The sequence below is a fragment of the Gopherus flavomarginatus genome, chromosome 10, assembly GCF_025201925.1.
Source record: "Gopherus flavomarginatus isolate rGopFla2 chromosome 10, rGopFla2.mat.asm, whole genome shotgun sequence".
NCBI classification, from domain to species: domain Eukaryota; kingdom Metazoa; phylum Chordata; order Testudines; family Testudinidae; genus Gopherus; species Gopherus flavomarginatus.
In genome coordinates, this window is record NC_066626.1 from 21758465 (window position 1) to 21781681 (window position 23217).

At 43.3% G+C, this 23217-nt stretch overlaps 1 protein-coding gene across 1 annotated transcript; it reads right to left on the bottom strand.

Annotated features, from left to right (window-relative positions):
- Window positions 1–2290: 2290 nt before the first annotated feature.
- CNBD2 (cyclic nucleotide binding domain containing 2) lies at window positions 2291–22946 on the bottom strand. The gene is made up of 13 exons (XM_050969605.1): window positions 22085–22946; window positions 20921–20961; window positions 18284–18421; window positions 17798–17851; window positions 17036–17199; window positions 14487–14643; window positions 13978–14129; window positions 12089–12227; window positions 8091–8205; window positions 6838–7039; window positions 4626–4788; window positions 3429–3592; window positions 2291–3221 (listed from the first exon to the last, which is right to left on the bottom strand). Exons 1-13 carry the CDS (start codon window positions 22140–22142, stop codon window positions 2879–2881), a joined length of 1890 nt encoding a protein of 629 aa, XP_050825562.1. The 5' UTR covers window positions 22143–22946; the 3' UTR covers window positions 2291–2878.
- Window positions 22947–23217: the final 271 nt, after the last annotated feature.

Genomic DNA, 23217 nt, shown 5'->3' on the forward strand with positions numbered 1-23217 from the left:
TATCCCTTGTATATAAAAAAGATAATATGACTAATTTTATTTTGAATCCTATTCAATTCTTGGCTTCAGTATCACCTTGGGGCCATGAGTTTCTCAGATTAATTATGCTCTGTGTCAAAGTATTTCCTTTTTACAGTTTTAAAATTGTTGCCATCAACAAGGGCACACAGGATTGCTCAATTTACCTTGTCTATACTAATCATTGTTTTTTATACCTTTGTATAGGTTTGTACTAGGTTTTCAGCTGAGTTATCCAGTACAAAATATGGTATTGATCCACAGAATAAATACAGCAAGAAAAAATGAGCATATACATTCCCACATTTCCTATCAGTGTGACAACCTTGTTCTGCCGACTTCCTACAGTAGTGAGAACGTATTTACATATTCAGGTCTGTTCAGTTTGTGTCTTACCTGATGAAACTGCCAACAAAGATATCAATTCGTGACAGTTTGGAGCTGTGCACTATTTACCAACTAAACTGAAAACAACACTTCATTGCATGAGCAAACAAATCATCATATTTTAAATACTTAAGGTTTACTACCAACTGGATTTGAACCAGTAGCCTGGCCTTTAACCAGGAGCGGCGCCAAGGTTTTTGGCGCCCTAGGCGGGGGTCCTTCCACGCTCCCGGTCGTTGGCGGCAATTCTGCGGTGGGGGGGTCCTTCCGCGGCTCCCAGTCTTCAGGGCACTTTGGCGGCAGGTCCCAGAGCGAGTGAAGGACCTGCCGCCAAATTGCCGCCAAAGACCCGGAGCGCGGAAGGACCTCCCGCTGCCGAATTGCCGCCGAGGATGGCAAAATGTCGCCCCCCCTCCAAATCCTAGTGCCCTAGGCGACCGCCTAGGTCACTTAAATGGAAGCGTCGGCCCTGCCTGTAACTGCACTAAAGAACTGAACTATTGGGAATTGAGCGGATGGAATATTTATGAATTAACAGTAGAAGACTGTGTATGAAAATACATATGTAATTTAGAATGAAAATGATCCAATAGTTATTTATCAAAGAATCACCTGGATTCATACTATGAACAAGTTAGACAAGTTTGGTGTGGTTTAAAAAAAAAATCTATTACAACTGCCCAGCATTGGGGAAATCAGACCCACAATTTCTTCCAGTATCTCACCTCTGTTCATATGCTCCTGTCAGTAAATTCTCTGTTGCCTCATTTTAATTTTCTTTGTTATGATGATTCAAGGTACAAGAGACTTCAGTGCTCTACTGGATGTTTTTAAGTGATATCTCTCAAGATTAGTTTTCCTCGGACAACAGAATGTCAGAAATATATTAATTGCCCATGCACAAAACTGGGTCAGCTAACATGTGGAGAACTCTAAAGCCTACATCAAAAATTTACACCATACTGCATTCATCATGATTAATGTCCTTCATCTCAGCCCATGAACCATAGAACCTGTTGGAACAGACAAGCTACATTTTCCATCCACCTTCCAGGCTTCCCCACCCCCATTTTCAGTATGGTTTGTTATTATAGCCACTTAGGATATGTATTCCTATAGGTGGCCTAACCAAAGGTACAATTCTAAAGTCCTCAGGCATGCAATTTCCACAGAAGTAACAGATACACATAAATTACAAGATCAGACTCATTGAATCATCAGCTCTTCAAACTGTTTTCCTTTTGAGAGATCAGCATGCACCTTCACCTCACATTTTTCCTTTTTCATGCTTTTAATCGTTTATGACAAAAGAAAAGGTTTCCTCATTTTCGACTAATTCTCTTGGAAACTAACATTTGTGCAAATACATTTTAAGAGGATATTCTTTCTTTAAAACCATATCTTGTCTTACTAACTTATTCACATCCTTTGAGATAAAAATACTATTTGATCATTTTCAGCCTTAGCATACATGTGTTTTCATACACTACATTGTATAGCTAGCACAGAGAAAAATACTGATACAGCTTAGGCCTCAATCCTGCATAGACTTATTCACATGCTTAACCTTTTGCATTGTGAGACGTCATGTTGACCTAATTAGGATTATTCACATTGCGTAAAGTTAAGCACGTATAAATCTTTGCAGGATCAGGGCCTCAATCTGTTTTATGTTGACTAAGGTACCAGAAATATATTTTGCTGGTGCAAGCCTGACATAAATGGCGAATAGTTCACAAAACTGCTTTTGAGAGGGAAGACATGGGGAAAGAGCACATCTTTTCAGTCTGCTGTTGTATTTCTAAAATCTCACTCTTCATAATAATGATCACACATTATGATATTTAAAAATATGAATGAAATTTTTTTATTATTTTGTATTTAATTGAAAACTTTAATTTAAAATTTCATCGGCAGTGTTGAAAACTCAAACACGTAAGACTGTGTGAAGCACATTTTAACAGTCTAAACTTTAAGCCATATTATCAGCATCTCAAACATACTGAAGCACAACAAAAACTACAGCAGTAGTCAATGAACACTTTAAACTTTACATGGCTTCCTAATCAACTGAACTCAGAGACATGTTAAAATCTTTGTTCAATTTCTATTTGTATTAAATATATTTTTTAGAATGTGAAGGTATCTTAGGATCAAATATAAATAACAGAAGATCTTAACCTTATATAAAAATATCCATCTTGCGGAGAACAACAAAATGGTGAAAACAGGTTTCCTTCTCAAAGCTAATAGAAATTAGATTACCACAGTGAAAAATAAGTTTACTTCAGAGTTCACAGCAGAAATCCAGGCAGGAACATTTACTTGTTGCATAGAAATTGGGTGAAAACTACTTTTATTTAAAATTCAAGTATTTTTGTAACATTCAAATAAAAAAATTGCGGTTTCATTTTTGGACTTCTCAAGCTGCATCTATGCTATTGAACCCACCGGCCTGATTTCCTCAAACTCACTAGAACAATCCTTTCAAACTAGGCCGTGGTACAGCAATACCATGAATCAACCTTAGCTCAATATTTGGCAGGCCCTCAGAATCCTTTCCCTGTCCTATGTGGACAGGGACGTATCCGTGCTGTAGTCCTTGAGTGCCTGTTGGAAGATGATGATGGGTAGTGGTCAGGTCTAGAATACCTGCTTTATTCACGCTCCAGGAACTATAAATATCTTTCTTGGCCTTCACATGCTGAGAACTTGCCATCATTGTGAGTTTTCTCTCCAGGAAAAGATTTATCAGATCTTTCTTGAATATTTTCCAGTGGTTCTGTTCCAGAAAGCTTTGACACAGCTCATTGTCACTGAAAAGGATCAAAGACACTTGGTGAAAGCCTATCTTCATTTCAGTCAATGGTAAAACTCCCATTGATTTAATCAGAGCCAGAATTTCACCCTTGAATTCTAAGTGAGAATGAGTTTGGGTAAATGATAGCCAACAAGCTTTTTTGTTTTGTTGAGCCGTAGTTCATGAGTACATGTCTCTGCTCAGACATGTTAATTTCACTTACCTGGGATACTTGGGCTGTAATTTGTGTAATTTCATTATTGTTGTATGATCTGCTAATTCCTCAAATTTCTCCTTTTTCAACCGAATGATCTCAGCTCCCTGACTGACCAAAACCATGCTCCGATCATCTTGCTTATCTTCAGGTAGAAGATGCTGGCTTATCCCCTGCCGGGTAAACAAAACAATAAAGAGCTATCTGCACATCACCGTGTACTCTGGATTGGTGTACCGGTACATACACATCTGAATATGTTGTTCATGTTGAGTCATGCAGAATCTGACAGTAAAATTTTAAATATATATATCATTTAGGAGGTAGTTTAAGAATTTGTCATTTTGGAAATTGTTTATGGTTAATTAGTGATTTTTTTCTAGATTTTGACGGAGATTTTACTACTTATAAACATTGTTTAGAAGAGTCACCCAAGCAAGGCCGGGAAGGTCTCAATTACCACATCCCTGCACCAACCTGGACACCAGAGGAAATTCATCTTGAGGAAGAGCAACTGGCGTTATCACTGGCTGCTCTCCCTCATGGTTTTTGTCAGAGGGGAAGCAGATGTAAGTTTCTGCCTGGACTCCATAGGATCTCCATCAGCAGAGAATTCTTAGGGGATAACCAAGGCAAGCAAAGATCATGGAGTCCAGGTATGCTCCTCCCTGGCTATCTTAATAAGTGGAACACAACAGCCCAGAGTTTGTGGTTATGCAGAAACTGTCCTCCATTAGGTCAAATGGCATCATCTCTCACTCTGCACTAGAAGTATGAAGTAATATCACAACACTGATCATATGTCATCTCTTATGTAAGGTAATAACCCCATGGCCTTAAGATAACAGGAAACAGCTTCTAAGACAGCCAGCCTTGGAAATGTTGAGGGTTTTCTGTGATCCACAGACTTGGAAAGTATATATGATTCTTTGGGGCAATCTGTTCCCTTCAGCAGGGATAGAATTTCTCAAAGCATTCCATGCCATCTCTTCCACAAAGAAGTCTTCTACTGCAGGACTGTTTACTAAATATATGGACCATGAGACATGAAGAGCTGATTTGCACAAGTTCTCTACTTCATAATTATTTGGAGGAACAGGAATGTGTAGCCTTTCAGGGTTTGCGTGACTGTGAGGTTGGAAGAATTTTTGCTGCTAGATAAGACACAAACTTATAACAGCAACTTTCCCTTCTGGATGTACTCACCAGGAGTTCCCCTTTATGCACTTCATTGACCCTAGTGTAAATTGCTGTGGCAAAAGCAGTGGGTATTTCTCCATGTGGTGTGAGAACAGTTAGCTTCTTCCGGAACAACCCTGATATTTCTTTCTGAATGACTTCTTTCTCATCATCACTGAAGTCATCATATCTACAAAAATGTTAACTTATTTTGAACCATCTTTTACAGGTATTTATTGTGACACCACCTCAACCAAGGTAATTGTTTTTCACATCTAACAAACCAACAGGAATAGAATTTAAACAACTTTGTCATTTAATACAGTCAAATGCATTAGCCTCTCCTCTGTCCTTATTCTCTTAGATTTCTCTGCTACCTTTGACACAGATGAGTTCCCGCCTCCTTCATAACCTTTTCTTCCAAGGTGTCTCTAGCTTGGTACATTCTTGCTTTTCTTCTTATCCTTATAACTGTTTCTGGAGCAACTTTTTGGATGCCACACCTCCTTCCTCCCTTTCCCTGTTTAAGTCCCCGAGTGCCCTGCACTCCCTATTCTCATTGTAGACCAGTGGTGGGCAACCTGCGGCCCGCGGGCCACACGCAGCCCATCAGGATAATCCAGTGGTGGGCCTCCAGACTGTTTGTTTACATTTGCCCGACCTCCCGCAGCTCACCATTCCCGGCCAGTGGGAGCTGCGGGAAGTGGCATGGGCCACAGGTGCATGCTTGCCACCACTTCCCACAGCTCCCATTGGCCAGGAACAGCAAACTGTGGCCACTGGGAGCTGTGGGCGGCCATGCAAAGGTAAACAAACTGTCTGGCAGCCTGCCAGCAGATTACCCTGACGGGCCGCAGGTTGCCCAGCACTGTTCTAGACTCTCTCCATGGGTGACCTTATTCATTCACATAGCTTTAACTGCTACCTCTATGCTGACGACACTCTAGTCTCTCTCTCTATCCCCAGCTTTCTCCCTTCAGCACCGTCAGTGATCTCCACCTATCTATAGACTCACAGACTTTAAGGTCAGAAGGAACAAATATGATCGTCTAGTCTGACCTCCTGCACAATGCAGGCTGCAGAATCTCACCTACCCACTCCTGCAACAAAGCCCTGATCTATATCTGAGCTACTCAAGTCCTCAAATCATGGTTTAAAGACTTCAAGGTGCAGAGAATTCTTCAGCAAGTGACCCATGCCCCATGCTGCAGAGGAAGACGAAAAACCCCAGGGCCTCTGCCAATCTGCCCTGGTGGAAAATTCCTTCCCGACTCCAAATATGGTGATCAGCTAAACCCTGAGCATATAGGCAAGACTCACCAGCCAGACACCTAGGAAAGAATTTTCTATAGTAACTCAGATCCCATCCCATCTAACATCCCACTGGGCATATTTACTGCTAATAGTCAAAGATCAATTAATTGCCAAAATTAGGCTATCCCATCATACCATCCCCTCCATAAACTTATCAGGGTTAGGGTGTCCTGGATGCCTCACCATCACATTCAACATGTTATCTGAAACCCATTCCCCTTTTTCTGTCATTACCATCACAACTACTAATCCTGTTTCCCTTTGCTCTGTATAGCCAGTTCATTTATTTTATATATGTCTCAAACTCAAACTGTAGTCATCATATAATAAGGAGGTGACTTTTTTTCTTCGTAAAAGCTGTTCTGTGCTTGCAACATTGGGTCTGACTTTCATCTCATTTTACATCAAAGTAATTTCATTCGCTTCACCACCATAAGCAGAACTTATCGAAAAATTAAAATATATGTTTGTGATAAATTTTGAAGTTCTCATTTTGAAGCGCTCAGAATTGAACCATCTTTCTTATTTTAATTTCTCATTCTCCACAATATTTTTCTCATAAACATTGATATTTTTGTTCTGGGAAATAAAAAATTGCAATCTTTTTTTATAATGTTTTAGATTAACATTTCCAAAGTTTAAAAAGTACAAAAAATGCAAAAAACAAGAAAAAAAACTGACAAATTTTTCACACACGCAAAAAATCGTTTTTGAAAAAGGTGTTCCCCGCCAAAAAAACCCTTTTAATTCAAGAAACTTTGGCCAGCATTAACCATTAGTGAGATGAGAAGTGAGTCTCAGAAATACTTTGGGAGGTATAACTTCCTTTATTTATTTAAAGTCCAGGTATAGAAAGCAAGCCTGGAGGTTCTACTGTTATTGCTCCAGATCAGTAATCTATGGAGGGACCCATAACTCATCCTACCTTCTACTGTCACCTCTCTCCCGTTTCTCCAGCTTTGTGTGTGTATTTTTATATTTCCTATTTAAAACCAGGTATTGCCTTTCAAAAATTTCATCCTTCTGATGATTAACAGGTGGGACATACAGTGATTTCAGATTACTCAGATCCTGCACAGGAAAGGACTTCCACATAAAATTATTGAATCTTTTTCTGCCTGTGATGCCTGCAAAGAAAGGAAATGAAAACTCCTTTATAACTAGTCAAAGCTAAATTATTTAATTCTGTGAGCTCCATCAGCATGGGTCTTTATTCCTGCATGGACTTAATAGGACATGATGTGGGCACAACAGTATGCATGAACAGCTCCCTTTGCAGGATTGAGACCTTGCATGCTATTTAAATATGAAATGGTAATAAGATCCTGCTCACCAATGGAGCTCCAGGACTAGAGGCCAACGAAACCAGGGTGAATTGTCAACTTCCCATTCTCTTTCCTACTAGAAATAAGCTTTTCAAGAATGGGAGTGAGAAAACAAGGCTTTGACCAATTGTATTGTGTGCCTTGGAGGTATGTGTAACCACAGGAGCTGGCTTCCTCATTTCCCCAGGGGTGCTCAACCCCCACCCTGCCCTAGGCCCCGCCCTCACTCCACTTCCACCAATGCCCCATCCCCACCCCTTACCACCCCTACTCCATCCCCATCCCACCTCTTCCCACCCCCGCTCCACCCCCACTCTGCCTCTTCACTCCCCGTTCTGCCCACTCTCCAAAGCACACCCCACCCTTGCTTTCCCCTCCCCCCCAGTGTCTCTTGCACACTGCTGAGCAGCTGTTTGCAGTGGGCGGGAGGTGCTGGAAGGGAGTGGGAGGACCTGATGGGTGGGGCCACAAGCAGGCGGGAGAGCTGAGAGGGAGGGCGAGAAACTGATCTGCAGGGCTGCTGGTGGGTGCTGAGCACCCACTATTTTTTTCCATGGGTCTTCCAGCGCCTATGTCTGTAACCCTGAAAAGCATAGGATTAGGGCTAGGTTCTGTTTTGTGAGCATCTGCGACTCCCCCGTCTCTATCTCCCACTGCTGAGTTCTGACTTGGCCTGTGTTATACAGGAAGTCAGACTAGAATGATGGTCCCTTCTGTCTTTAAAATCCATGAAGTTATAACAAAAAATACAGATAAGAATAACACAAAGTTAAGAGTCACTCACTACTAAGCTATAGGCTGGTAATGCTGAAGTTTTCCAAACTATATACGTCTGGAAATCACTGTAACATACCTGTCTCCATAGAGTAATAAGGACTGGGTTTGGGAAAATCCATTTGCTGACTGATCCACTTGTGATAGGATGAGCAAGTGGTGAGATCAACCAGACGTAAAATTTCACATTTTCCCTAATAAAACAGATGAGGAGAATAAAGTTAATACTGCAGCACTGCCTCTGACTTGCCATGTGGCTTTGGGCAAGCCATTTCCTAGTGCCTTGATTTCCCCACTTGTAAAATGCAGATGATATCTACCTTCTAAAGCACTTGTAGATCTATGGGCGAACAGTACTAAGAGTTAGGTATTATTATATTACCAGTGGACTACCATTCATTAATAATATTTAACACTTGTGGAACTTTAGGTCTTCAAAGTGCTGTGCAAGCATTGATTATATAATCCTTGCAATACCCCAAGGTAGATAGAGAAGTAAGCATTATTTTCATTTTACAAGTGGAGAAACAGACACAGAAAAGCTTTGAGATCTTGGAAAAGTTACCTATTAATTCACTGACAGGATAAGAACTTAGTTTCCAGCCCACACTGAGGCCTTGTCTACACTACAGGGGGAGATCGATCTATGTTATGCCACTTCATGTACATTATTCACGTAGCTGAAGTCCGCATACTTAGATCTACTTACCGTGGGGTCCACACTACGCGATGTTGACTGGAGACGTTCTCCCGTCAACTCCCCTTGCACTTCTCATTCAGGTGGAGTACAGGAATCGACATGAGAGTGATCTGTGGTCGATTTAGCGGGTTTTCACTAGACCCACTAAATCGACCACCGATGCATCAATTGCCTTATGTCAAACCCCCAGTAAGTGTAGACAACGCTTCATTCCATCAGAGGACAATGCCTTTCAGAATTATTCAATAATCCCATCTCTGGAGAGGTGTCTTTTTCCTACAAAGATTATTGTACTGTCCATACTGTAAATTATCTCTGATATAGCAAACAAATCTGCTCTAAGCACATTAGGAACCAATCCTACAACCCCTAAATCAAACAAGCAGTTACACTGAGGACAGCAGGACTACTTGTGTAAGCAGAGAACACTTGCTGTCAGAAGATTCTTATAATTGGGAATCTTTCCATCTACTTCAATGGGCTTTAAATAAGACCTTTATAATACAGATGTTCAGCAGCAATTCATTGAATTAGGGCAATCAGGCCTTTGGGACCTGGAATGTCCTTCCAAATTATTTTTGTATAATTTTTTGTTGCCAAGTGACAATATATTACACTGAAAATAAAACAATCATTCAAACCACATCATCTCAAAATGTTTAGCGCACATAAATGCTAAAAATACACCAATTATTGTCTTTTATTCTGGATTTGAGCACAGTGACTGAACAAAACATCTACCGCTGCATCATTTTGTTCTGTATATTGGCATCATTAAGTTGGTGTTATCAAGCTAGTGTGCCATTGTTATTAAATATTTCGGAGAGTCCAAAAGTATGCTAGATACCACTCAGGAACAGGTAAAAAAACAATTCCTGCCCCAACAATCTTACAATGTATATTCAGACATGACTCAATAAATGAGGATCAAAAAGTGACAAAAAGGAAGAAGAGGTAAATAGGAAAAAATAAGAGTTATAATAAATGGATGACATTGCAACTCAGTATCTCTGTGGATTTTAAACTCACTTTCCATAGGCAACTTGGCAGAAATTATTTGAATTTCATTAAAATTCCATAAACCTGTTATTTATATATATAGTTTCATATGTAGTACTCTCTGTGTACAAAGCCAGTGTAACTCATCAGGAAATATGGATGATCATTGCAGTATTACACCTGAAAATTTGCAGGGTACTTTTTGCATGTCTGTAAGTAATTTTAGTACCTGTTCCCTTAAGAAACTATGGTGCGATCCCTTTACATTAAATTTGCTTCTGTCTGCCTGCCTATCTCAGGCATTTCTATTGCAGCCAGTTTTCTGTTAGCAAGGTAATGACATCTATATTTACTCCTGGGGGAATTCTGCACCACTGTGCATGTGCAGAATTCACATCCCCTGCAGATTTTTCTTCTGTCCAAAGAATACATTCTGCGGGAGAGGTGTTGCAATTACACCTTTTGCGCACCAGGGGCTGCTGTGGCACAAGAAGAGAAGGCAAACATCTCAGCTAGTCACTGGTATATGGGGGAGGGACAGATAGAGACAGGCACATGGGACTGGTGGGTCACATAGAGTAGGGTTCATAAGGGCTAGTGGGGAGGATGGACTGGAGTGGGGGCTGAATGGGAGTGGGGTTGCTGGGCTGATTGGGGATGGCTGAGTGGGGGTGCAGGGATATGGGGACGGGGGAGGGGTGGGTTGAGTGGGAGTGCAGGGCCACATGAGGACGGAAGGTGACTGAGTGAAGGTGCAGGGACACATGGGGATGGGGGGAGGGAGGATGCATGGGCAAATGGGGACATGAACAGTTGTGCCTGACTGAATGGGAGAGGCTAGGGGTCAGCCAGGGACTGCATGGGGGAAACGCCACAACTTTCTAACAATCCCCTCCCACTGCCCTCCCCCCCAAAACAAACAAACTCTGATCCATACTTCTCCCCCACACACCCAACAACCCTCCAGATTCACTCCCAGGCTCCTTCCCAGCAACTAATTCCCTCTCCTTCAGCTCCTCCATTACTCTGACTCCCCAAAGCCTTTGCACTGCTTCTGAGAGGTGCAGGAAATACGGTTCTGCGTTGTAGTTTAAATGAGTTATTACTCAAAATTCTGTATTAATATGCCTAGTAAGGAATCTATTTTTCAAAAAACGTTTCCTGAATTTTTTGTTGTTGTCTGTATCATTACAGACATACTTGCTGACACATATTTTGAAGTAAATTACCAAAATAATTGAAACTGGCGTGATTATATTGTGTTATTTTGACAAATAAAATATGCAGAATTTTAAAACTTTGTGAACAGAATTTTTAATTGTCTGAGGCAGATTTTTTAATTTTCGGTGCACAACTGCCTCAGGAGTATATACTAGTGCAAACAAGTGCTCCCATCGAGGCAACAGAAATTAATCCGTTCCAAAGTGAAGGAACAAGAACAGGGACAGGTAAGGCATTCATAGCAAAAGAGTTTTCTTCCCCCCGCCCCAGCATGTTTTGATAACTACCATTAATAAATATTTCTTAAGCACTGAAAATGAACTAGGTGCTTTACAAAACTTAGAAGAGTCTTAGGGTATATTTATACTGCAATTAGACACCCGCAGCTGGCCCATGCCAGCTGACATGGGCATGAGCTAAAGGGCTGTTTAATTTCAGTGTAGATGTCTGGGCTGCAGCCTGAGCTCAAGGACCCTCACACCTTGCAGGGTCTTAGAGCCTGGGCATCTACCCTGAGCCCAAACATCTGCACCGCAGTTAAACAGATCCTTAGCCCAAGCCCTGTGAAGCCAACTCAGCTGGCACGGGCCAGCGGTGGGATTTTAATTGCAGTGTAGATATACCCTACTTCTGTGAAGAGTTCGTGGTTGACTGGTCAGATTCTGAGAGCCTCATTCACGTTGAATAGTAACCAGGGCCGGCTCCAGGGGTTTTGCTGCCCCAATCAGCCCCCCCCCCCCCCCCCCCAAAAAAGCCGCGATCGCCATCTGTGGCAATTCAGCGGCAGGTCCTTCGCCCCAACTGGGAGTGAGGGACCCTCCGCCAAATTTCCGCCAAATAGCTGGACCTGACGCCCCTCTCCGGAGTGGCCGCCCTAAGCACCTGCTTGCTAAGCTGGTGCCTGGAGCTGGCCCTGGTATTAACGTACTCTGCACAAAATCAGTGGGATTTCTGGTGGAGTAAGGTACCACACAGTGTGAGCAAAGATGTCAGAATCTGGCCCTACATAAAGACATGACATCATTAGCAGAAAAAAAATCACCAAGGCAATGTATCTGGGCAAGTGCTTCATTCCCCACTTTCACCTGTAATGGCTGCTGGTCACTGTTTTAGTCTGCTGGCCCAAGATGAACAGTATTGGGATGGATGGATCATACCTGCGTAATGAATATTATGCTGGCTGACTCCGTGATGTCCCGGACTACCACTTGTCCATAGTGAAATTTCTCTGCTTTGCAGTAATTAGCAATTTTCCCTACTGAGTAATCAGGCCATGTTGCAAAGAGATCCAGACCTCTGAAAAGGCAATAATACAGATATCTTTTCATATGACCACTGAATTCCAGCTAAAAGACTCAAGGAAAAACTTATGTCACTGAGGAAAATGTGATCTTTTTAGTGTTCCAACTAATAGAAGAAAGGTGCTTTTTCTGGCTTAGGTCCTGATTCTGCAAGTTACACCATGCAGGCAGACCCCTGCGCATCCAGGGAGCCCCAGTAACTTGCCTTAGATTATTCTAAGATTGTTTATAGAGTGGATATAAAAAGCAGAATTATGTTTTTTTAATGGAATAAAAGCACAAACATCCTTATGTTCATGAACTTCAGCAGACTTTTGTGCTCTATGCATTCATTACAATGCAAAAATGGTTTTCTCCCTCCCATTTCTTTCAAGGTATAATGAAAACTGTACACATCACAATATTCCTTCAGTACAACTGTACATAAGGCCTGGTCTACACTGCATGTTTAAACCGAATTTAGCAGTGTTAAACCGATATAACCCTGCACCCGTCCACACAATGAGGCCCTGTATATCGATATAAAGGGCTCTTTAAACCGGTTTCTGTAAAATCAGAATAATCCCGTAGTGTAGACATACCCTAAGACTCTGTACTACATGAGATCAAGCTGTAGAACTGTAACAGTCATGAAGAAAAAGCATCCATTAACCCACATCCCTCTAGAACGGGGCAGGCAAAGTTTTTTGCCTGAGGGCCACATCGGGTTTCCGAAATTGTATGGAGGGCTGGTTAGGGAAGGCTGTGCCTGCCCAAACAGCCAGGCATGGCTCAGCCCCCACCCTTTATCTGATCCCCCCTGCTTCTTGCCCCCTGATGGCCTCCTGGAACTCCTGCCCTATCCAGCTCCCCGCCCCCGTTCCCTGTTCCATGACACCTGCCCCGGGACCCCTGTCCCATCCACCCCCCCTGCTTCCTGTCCCCTGACCACTGCCGGACCCCCCTCCCCTGACTTCCCCTCATGCCCCATCCAACCCCTCCTCTCATTCCTGACTGCCCCATCCAACCACCCCTTCTTCCTGACCGCCGCTGGACACCCCAGACTGCCCCCCGCCAACCAATCCAACCCTCCCTCTCCTTCCTGACTGCCCCCCTGGAATCCCTGACCCCATTCAACCCCCATTCCCCACACTCTGACTGCCCCGACCCCTATCCACACCCCCGCCCCCAACCATCACCTCGAACTCCCCTGCCCTCTATCCAACCCCCGCTGCTCCCTGCCCCCTTACTGCACTGCCTGGAGCACCGGTGGCTGGCAGCGCTACAGCTGCGCCGCCCAGAGCTCCAGGACAGGCAGCCGCACCGCCTGGCTGGAGCCAGCCACACACCACGCAGTACAGAGCACCGGGTCAGGCCGCGTCTCTGCAACTGCGCTGCCCAGCAAGAGCTCACAGCCCCACCGCCCAGAGCATTGGGCTGGCGGCACAGTGAGCTGAGGCTGCAGGGGAGGGGGAACAGCAGGGGCGGGGCCAAGGGCTAGCCTCCTGGGCCAGGAGCTCAGGAGCCAGGCAGGAGAGTCCCGCGGGCTGTAGTTTGCCCACCTCTGCTCTAGAACGACTGCTACTTCATTTCCAGTAACATCTTCAGGAAGGCAGGAAAATCATGCATACAGCAGAGGTTACTACACTGTCTGGGCACTTGTTGGTATTAGAATTGCTCATACTGTACTTGACTAGCCAAACAATTCAGCAAGTAAAAATGAAGTGGCAGAGGCAGGAGTGAGTGATCTTAGTGGAAGAAATTACTTGAAGAAGCTGAAACGATACTGAAATTCTTTCTGAAGCTCCTCATCTAATTTATTAGCAAAAAAGTCCTCTTTATCCACTACCAATAGTTCTGTTTCCTCCATACAGACAACTGTAGCAATTCTCCGCCTGTCCTTTAAAAGAGCAACTTCCTATATACAAAGAAAAAGGAAAAACTGAGATACAGCTGGGAGTTCATTCTCCAACTTCATACACCAAATATTGACTTTGTTGGGAGACATTATATAGTCATCTAACCTAGCACCCTGTCACCAACAGTGACCAATACCAGATCCTTCAGAGGAAACCCTGTAGAAGGTGGTTATGGGATAACCTGCTCCCAGGGAAAGATTCCTCCTAACACCCAGTAGTTAGCTTAGCATAAGTGCTGAAGCATGAGGGTTTATCTGCCTTCCAAAACTCTTGCTTATTTATTTTACTTTTTAGTAAGCATACAGCTCCCCTCCCACGCTAAGACGAACAGGAGTTTTACTATAAACACCACTCACTCCAAATCCAGCACCTTTCCGAAGCAAAGTTGGATCTGGGTCTGTAAAGGCACTGCTTCCATCCTCATCTTCAGTAATGGCAACAGTACCAAAGTAGATGAAGTAGAAACTGTTGCCCCAGTGCCCCTTCTTTATGATGACTCTCCTGCGTCCAAACCTAGAACACAGGAATACCAATTCTATTCCTATCCAGCAGAAAAAACAGGCCTGCACTGGGACTTCTCCTGGTCAAACTCCCTCCCTACCATCACTAATCTTTTAGGGAGTTTGGAGCCACTTGGCAGCTAGGGTCTCGCTCTGTAATGAACTGGAACCTCCAGAACTGTTGGAGGTTCTATTTTCTAACTCAGAGTGACTTTATCTGGCAGATATCTGCTGACATCTGTTTTATTTATATAAGAGATATAAGAAATCAGGAACATATGTGCTTGAACTGATCAAAGAATGTTCTTGGTATTTGCCTCTGCAACCTGAGTTCAGTTCCTGTTCCCTGTCAATCACTTCTCAGGGCCAGCCTTGCCAAAGAGTTGTGCCCATCTTCTAGGAAGGAGTGCCTCAGCTTACTCTACAGTAATCACCATCAATGAAGGAGCTGCAAAAATAGTCCAATCCAGACCTCCGTTGGTGAGAAGGCTGGTGGCTGAGATGTCAAGGTCTGTAGAGGAGCTGATATTGAAGTGGGAAAAGTGAAGGGATTTCTAGAATTATGAGAGAAGAGGAGCCACTGCCCTCATGGAAACATATATAATTAAAATTTGTATAATGCAATCAAGCAATGAAATAAAACCACCATAATATATGTAACTATGGGGCACACTGTGAGGCAACTCATCACTTAACAATGAAACCCTGATTACTCTATGGAAGAATTCACTATATAGAGGAAACTTCTCTGTTCTTCCAGATAGGAGAAAAGAGTGCTGGCCAAAAGAGGGAGAAATAGCAAATGAAACTAGAGATGAAAAACATTAGACTGATATTTTCTAAAGGCACTGCAGTGAGATGCAGGAGTCACTGGGGCAAATTTGATGGTCCGTGTTATGTTGGAGGACAGAGTAGATGATCATAATGGTCCCTGCTGGCCTTAAATTCCATGAAATCTGTAAGGATATCAAAACACTCATCATCATCATCCAGGAATAAAACGTGGAGCCCCACTTCACAGATCAGCACTTGTGCGGTGAAAGCAGGCCCTGGCTCCAAAGCCCTATCTAGCTAGGAGGATGGTCAGGAAGAAGATGATGGCTTTCTCTACCCCCATAGAGCCCTGACTGGCCCAAGAACTGGCCCCTAATTCCTGCTATCAACTCTTCTCCAACGGGATGAGTGGAAGGATGCCACCCAAGAAGGGACTGCGTGAGCTGCAGGAGAGGGCACATGCTGCGCTGCAGGAATCCAGGAAGCCCAAAGGGAGCTGAAGCTCAGGATTAGGCCCAAGCAGCAGCCTGAGTGCATGATCCCTATGAGCCTGCGCCACACATAAGAATCAGCCCCTGCTCAATGGGAAGAGGATCCCTTAATCTAGGACTAACGGGCTGAGGATGAAGGGGTCATTGAGAATCTTTGTAACTGAGACAGAAGCTCCTTTTATGCCTCTTGGACCTATGACATATTCCCATGGACTCTCAGCTTTTTGCAACAACAGTGGGGCTTTCTACATGCTACTGAAGATGCTGGGATAGATCTGTACGTTGGAATGATTTCTCGGTGAATTCATGCCTCCTCAAAGCCTGGAAAAACCTAGCAGAGAGGGGAGCCTCCACCACAATACACACCAATGGCCATATTCAGAGGAAGGCGTGCACAGCCGGGCTCAAACCCACTCGAAGGTAGCATCCCATGTGGAGTTCACATTTGGCTCCAGAGCCATGGGGAATGATTTCCAACATGAAGGTCATGGGACATAGTTAACACATTTTAGTGTGCACTCCCTGACCGTGACATCCCGTGCTTTGTGGAGAACACAGTCTTCTACTCCTGGCAGGAATAAATTCAGGCAGGAGAGGGCATTCTACGTAGGAACACCATTAATGCTGCTTTTGTTTTTGCAGCATTAATGTACCTCCTTTAATACCATATACATGACCAGAGTCTGAATGCAACCCTCTAAGAGAAAGGCAAGAAGGACCAAAGAGCAAGAAGTGGGAGACACATAAAATTTAAACCTGAAAAGTTTCTCCTGTGACATTTTTGGTTGAAATCTCAAAGTTCCCTAGGGGATTTGGATGTCCAATTCCTACTAATATTTATGAGAATTGAATGTCCAAATTCTTTGATCAGCGTTGAAAAATATCACTCTAGAGTGAGAGAGACAGATCAGTATGTCACCGACTACACAGAGTAAATTAGATAAAGACAGCAAAAACACAAAGTCATCATTCAGGCTAATGTACATTCAATAGACACACCATAGACTGAAGATAAATGGAGAGTTATCCATGTAATTGTTCTAATTTTTGGCTAAAAAGGTATCATTTGGAAGCTTGAAATATGTACAATTCTAAAAACAGCTTTAAAGAAATATTACACCTCCCCAGAAGGACCTTTACCGTTCAAAGCGAATCACTTTAGCCAGAAGCAGCTGCAGATTCAGGCTATATTTTTGGTAGCTTTCCACAAACTGCAACCAGCTTCGTAACAGCTTTATTTCCTTCTCAGTTCTCCATTCTGGTTTCTTCTTGGTTATCTGGATTGCCCTGAGAGGAAAGTGATCCTGGCAAAACATCACACACTCATTAGATTAAGGAGTCTCAAATGGGAAAAAAAAAAAAAAAAAAAAAAAAAAAGAACCTGCACTCCAGAAGCCTGAACAGTGTCATCTTCCAGAGACATAATAGAACTAATACCAAATTGTCTGTTTTCCATTTCACTTGAAACTCAGCCATCAGTGTCCAGAAACCAATTTATGTGGTCCAATGCAAAGCCCAAGCACAGACAAGGAAAACAACTTACAGTGGTTGAGATATCCCTGCCCATAACTAAACAAAGTCTGTGCAGGCACAATATTTTCTGAATAATTGTTTTGATTAAATTGCTTGTTTTTATGTCACACTGTTAAATTCTATATATCTGTAAATGTTGTGAAATGGTTCCCTTGGAAGTATTCAGAAGGACATGTCAAATAACAAACAGGGTTCAATAGATGGACAATTGACGTGTCCTTGCACGACAGGAGTGAGTTCCCCATTGTGTTTGCTGGAACTCACAAATTCCTGCTCCTCTCGCATGGGGACCCTTAACATATTTCAGTGTCTTGCACTGTAGATGAAAGGAAACCTGGCTGTAAAAAACAAGAGAAAGTGCATTCAGACCTTTCTGATCTTGAATTCATTGTGGTCGAAGGACAGTTTGGTATATTTCTTGTCCTGAATAAAAGAGGGGTAATGAAAAGGGAGAGGCATTGATTACATTAGAAATATCACAGAGCTAGTGAAATACACAAACATTTCAGTGACAGGGCAAGTTTCTGAAAAACTATTGTACAAACATATTTTAACTTTAGTTCACCTCTTTGATAAAAAACACACACACACTGGAAAGGATTTAAAATAAAAGCCCATCAGATTTACTGAGAAAAACAATATATTTAAATTAAAATATACATAGTGGGCAATGCAGAATCAGGAGGATGCCACTGGTTCCTAGAACTGAGCCTTTTCTGTGCTGGCAATTGGTCAGACTTTGATGTAAATGCTCACAGCAGCCTGGATAACTGCCACATTTGAACAGAACACAGAGAGAAATCATTATAAAAAAAGGAAGAGGATGATTTTATTCTATGTTGTAAAATCCCTTACTTCTTCCATACCAAAGATAAGGGATTCCTGGGCAGTCATATCAATGAACTGAAATCCCCTGAACCCCATCAGTCCCTTCCGGAATATCTTGCACACCCTGTTCATGACCACGATATCCAAAGCAAGCCTGTAGAAAGTCTTAAAAGAACAAGCACAGGAAATCATTAAGTCCAAACTAAAGTATAAGCATTTGTATTTATAATGGGAGGCACCATGGTCTAGGTGATAGACTGGGCACTAGTAGACCTGGGCTCTGTCACTGCTCCATTTTGTAACCTTAGGCAAGTCACTCCACTTTTCCGTGGCTCTGTTTCCCCTCCCCACTCTTTGTCTGTCTTACTCATTTAGATTGTAAACTTTTTGGTCTCTCATGATGTGTCCCCCCCAGCACCTAGTCTCATGCGGCTCTGATCTCAGTTAGAGCCCCCAGAGCTACTGAAAAACAAATAATAACCATTACCATTTAACTAAGGCCTTGTCTGCACTGCTGGTGGCGTGTATGGTACATATAGCAACGCACAGCAGGATACAGCCTTTCACCGCTGCCTCCTCCCTGCCAGAGCCTTTCCTGGTGGCAGGGAAAGGCTCCAGCAGCAGGGAGGCAGCGGGACTCTACACTGCTAAAAATAGTAGCAAAATAGGGGAGGCAGAGCTTGAGCAGGTAGAGCGCCATGTAGGTTATATACCCTAAGGTCCAGGTTTGTTGCTATCCTAATTGGCTAAGCGGTGCCTCATCTTACATTGATATTCATACCCGTGCTGGGGGACATGCAGTGTAAGTACTCTATACGCTGCCCTACGTGTACACAGCCTAAAGAGCAGAGCTACAAATCCAGTTCAATTATACTTTATTGGCATCAAAAGCTGTACAACCGCTGCCACAGTGTAGAAGACATAGACCGCATAGGTACCTTTGGAAAAATGACTAAAGATTGGATCTGAAGATCCATTACGTGTATGTTTTTATTCTCCATTGCCTTCATATCTGGTACCTCAAAGTGAAGTGATCACAATACAACTACGAATTTCTTCCTCCTGCAAGCCTTGTCTTTCTTCATTAGAAAAGGGCTTGGGGAAAGGGAGACATTTAATTAGCTTAGACTAATGTCCTGTTTAACAATTACAGAATGGAAGTTTGTGCTCTGTTAGCTGTCAATAGGGCTGGAAAATGGATGCCAAGGAAAAGCAAACATTGATTTTTGAGGTGGTTACAGTCTTTTGGAGAGATCAAAAGTGCATTCTATTAACATTACCACTATTATACCAAATGGAAGGGGGAAAATAAGCAGCTATTTGGATGGTGATGCAGAATGTTCTGCCTTTTAGACCAGCAGCCAATCACCTCACCTCACTGGGAACAAAATGCCTCCTTAATGGTAACAAAAGAGTCATTCGGAAAAACTAGAGAAACCTCATTAGCCTAACACGTGCTGAATGGTTCACAATCACCTTGTAAGCAGAACACTGAAGACACTGTATGGAAGACACATTTGAAATATGACAAATATGGCTAAGTAATCTGAATTGTAAACAGTTTCATGAATGCCAACCCATTAAAAAAAATAGACCTTGACTACCAGCTTCCCAAAACACAAATAAGAACATTAGAACCACCATACTGGCTCAGACCAAAGGTCCATCCAGCCCAGTATCCTTTCTTTTGACAGTGGCCGATGGCATGTGCTTCAGAGGGAATGCCCAGAACAGGTAATCATCAAGTGATTCATCCTGTCGCCCATTCCCAGCTTTTGGCAAACAGAGGCTAGGGACACCATCCCTGTCCATCCTGGCTAATAGACATCAATGGACCTATCTTCCATGAACGTATCTAGTTCTTTTTTTAACCCAATTATAGTCTTGGCCTTCACAACAAATAAATCTGTGTCTCTTCACTGCACTAAATGTAATTGGATTGGAAAACTAGGCAACCTCTACCATAAACCCAAACATTTAGTTTAAACTGCTATATTAAAAACTAACTAGAAGCAGCAATGGTTCCTAAATGCAAAGATAGTGAGGGCTTGGGATGGGGGAGGTATTGGATCAGCGGCTTCTCTTTAAATAAAACCAAAACTCTCAGCTTGGGAGGGATATCATCTCCCTTGCTTCAGGGCTTAAACTTTCTTTTTGCTATTGGAAGTTAGGAAGCAACCTTCCCTGGAGGCAGGTTATCCCATAACTGCCTATTCAAGGATTCTTGCACTTTTCTCTGAAGCATCTGATACAGACCACTGTTGGTGGGAGTATGCCAAATTAGCTGGACCATTGATCTGATCCAGTGTATTCCTAACTCTGCGAACTCCTATGCTTGCTGAGAGTTCCCACCACAGGGGGAACCCCTCAGCTGTTGCCTTAAGGCAGCTTTCAGTCCCCTTTGCATTGCTGCAGATGAGGATGTAACCCTAAATGTTAAATGTCTGCTAATCTTTCTGGATAGTTAGCATTACTGTTTGTGTTCATCCCTGTCAGGGGCCCATGGAACACGCATCTCCACTGATTTATTTAAAGTGAATATACTGCCTGAGAAAGGTGCTGGAGGCTGTCAGCTATTTTACTCAAAGTAGCAGAAGTAACAGTTCATACTGCCAGAAAAAAAGCCGACAAACATTGAGGTTTGTGCAGGGGAAAAGATCATACCTTCATTCTTCTTTGCTGGTTAGTCGTATCCAGCTCATTACCTACAATTAAACAATAAAGCAGCTTGTTTTAAACAGTGCCTTTAACGCTCACTAATCAGATCTCAACATGTGCTGCTGTAAGAAGATAATTATTTCTGATGGGCTATTTGTTGCAATTTATTCTGGGCTCAGAAAGCTTTGTCTAGACCAGGCAAATGAAGTTTCTTTAGCAAAGAGCCTATAAAGGGCAGTGCAGTTGCTGCAGCACCCCGTTACAGCCAGGTTCCATCACTACGTGATAGAGAAAAGGACAGACTGCCTGGTCTCCTGAACAGATTGCTTGTTGGATGGGTGTAGGGGGAGGAGTGCGCCAGAGTTTATCAGTAGATGGGGAAGTAGGCAGGCAGCTATCACCCAAAGTGTAGTGAAGAGCTGGCAGGGTATGAAAGATAAGGGGATGGGGTAGTTTCTCAATCCAGACCACTGGGAGGAACATCAGTTTAATCTATTCTCAGCATGGGGTGGAAGCAGTAGCAGAGACGATGAAGAGAGCTGCCCGAATCGGACACAGACCCACACTGCTTCCCCCCTACCTTCCCCCCAACTACAAAAGATGTTTTGTTGCTGTGAGTAAAACCAAGTAGCTCCATGCAAATTAGCTGCCTGCCATTCCTTGTTGGGGAGTGGGAATCCTTGAGACATAAAGGAAGGAGGAAAAAACGAGAGAGAGAAAACACCAGAAAGAAAATGAACAGAAAAATTGACACATACAGAGGCAACACTACCAGGATCTGGCAAGAGGGGCACCCACCAGCCCCTCCCAGTGGACAGGAGAGTCCAACAGCAGCGGACTGGGAACTGGGGTAGATGGGCCTGTGATTGGTGGGCTTGGCACTGGTAAGGGGACAGGCTGAAGGAACAGAGACCTGCAGGACTTGGGTGGAGATTGTGTGCATTTGGGATAGGGAGAGCTGAGGCTGTAGGAGTGGGGAGCTTTTAAAGGGAGATATAGGCTAGTAGGAGATATTAGGCCTAGGAAACAAGGGGTGGCTTCCTGGTAAAGCTGAGGGGAGAAGCCTCTCTTCTGGGTCAGAGGCTTGGAGAAGGGATTTTCTCTCCCCTACTACAGGATGGCAGTGCCTATCAGCCTATGGACAGGAGTTTACTTATCCCTGGTACTGACCGAACCAGGAATAGAGCTGCTGGTCTGTGGGAAGTGAAGAGTGTCTTATCTTGTACATGGTTGTGGCTTCCCAGAGCAGCCTTTACCTGCTTCAGCCACAGATTCCGCAGCCACGTCAGGCCTTTGTGACAGGTTCAGAATCCAGCTACAGAACAGAGAACCCCTTGGAAATAACCCATTGCAGCCCACATCAATACCCTACTGAGGGACACTCAGCCCCAGCACCTTCCTCCCTATGGAGGATCCTCCACCAACAGATAGAACACCCTAAGCCCAGCTCGTTCCTCTGCAGGGACCCCAGCCCTCAAACACCTTTCTCCTCATGAACACTGCCCTACACGTATACCCCGCTGCTGGGAAACCCACCTTCCCAGAGTAGCTTTCATGCTCTTCACTGTTGTGTCTCCTACCATTTCCCACAGGTTACACTTTCCTGACCCCTCCAAAAGCAGCCCAAACATTCCTTCCTTTGGGAATTGGCTTTGCTGCCGCCCCTCCCCCACCAAAACCCTCCTCTCACCTCAATCCAGGAAAATACAGTAGGAGGCTGTACAGTTTTCCCTGCTGAGCCCTCTCAAACCTACCCCGAAAGTCAGCTTGGAAAGCACAGCTCCAATGAAGCCACACTGCCAGGAACAAGGGGAACCACCAGGAGCAGACTGAAGAGGCAAAGGTCTGTCCCACCTATGTTTTTTTCCAGAGGCGGTAGCAAACTATGCTAGTATGTCTTAAAGCTAACTTGAGACTTCAAGCCCAATGGGGCAGGAACTTCATCTGCACATATCAATATGTACACCTGTGTTGCTGTAAAGTAATATATGGATACTTACTTGGATTTAGGCATTTTCAACCTTTGCATATTGCAGTTAGGAAACATACAGTAAAGGATGTGTGGGTTTCTGGCTAGGAAACACACAATTCTATAGATTTTTTGTTTGGGAAAAAGTGTCCATGGAAATTTTTGTTTTAAACTAGCAAAACTTTTGTCATGTTGAGAATGGCCAGTTAACTCTAGGGGTTTTTTTGTTTGCTTTTTTTAATATAAGGCTTAGCATTTTCAAAGTTTCAGTATTTATGGACAGTTTCTTGAGTCAATATTAATATATCTGTATCAAAAGCAATTATTTTAAATA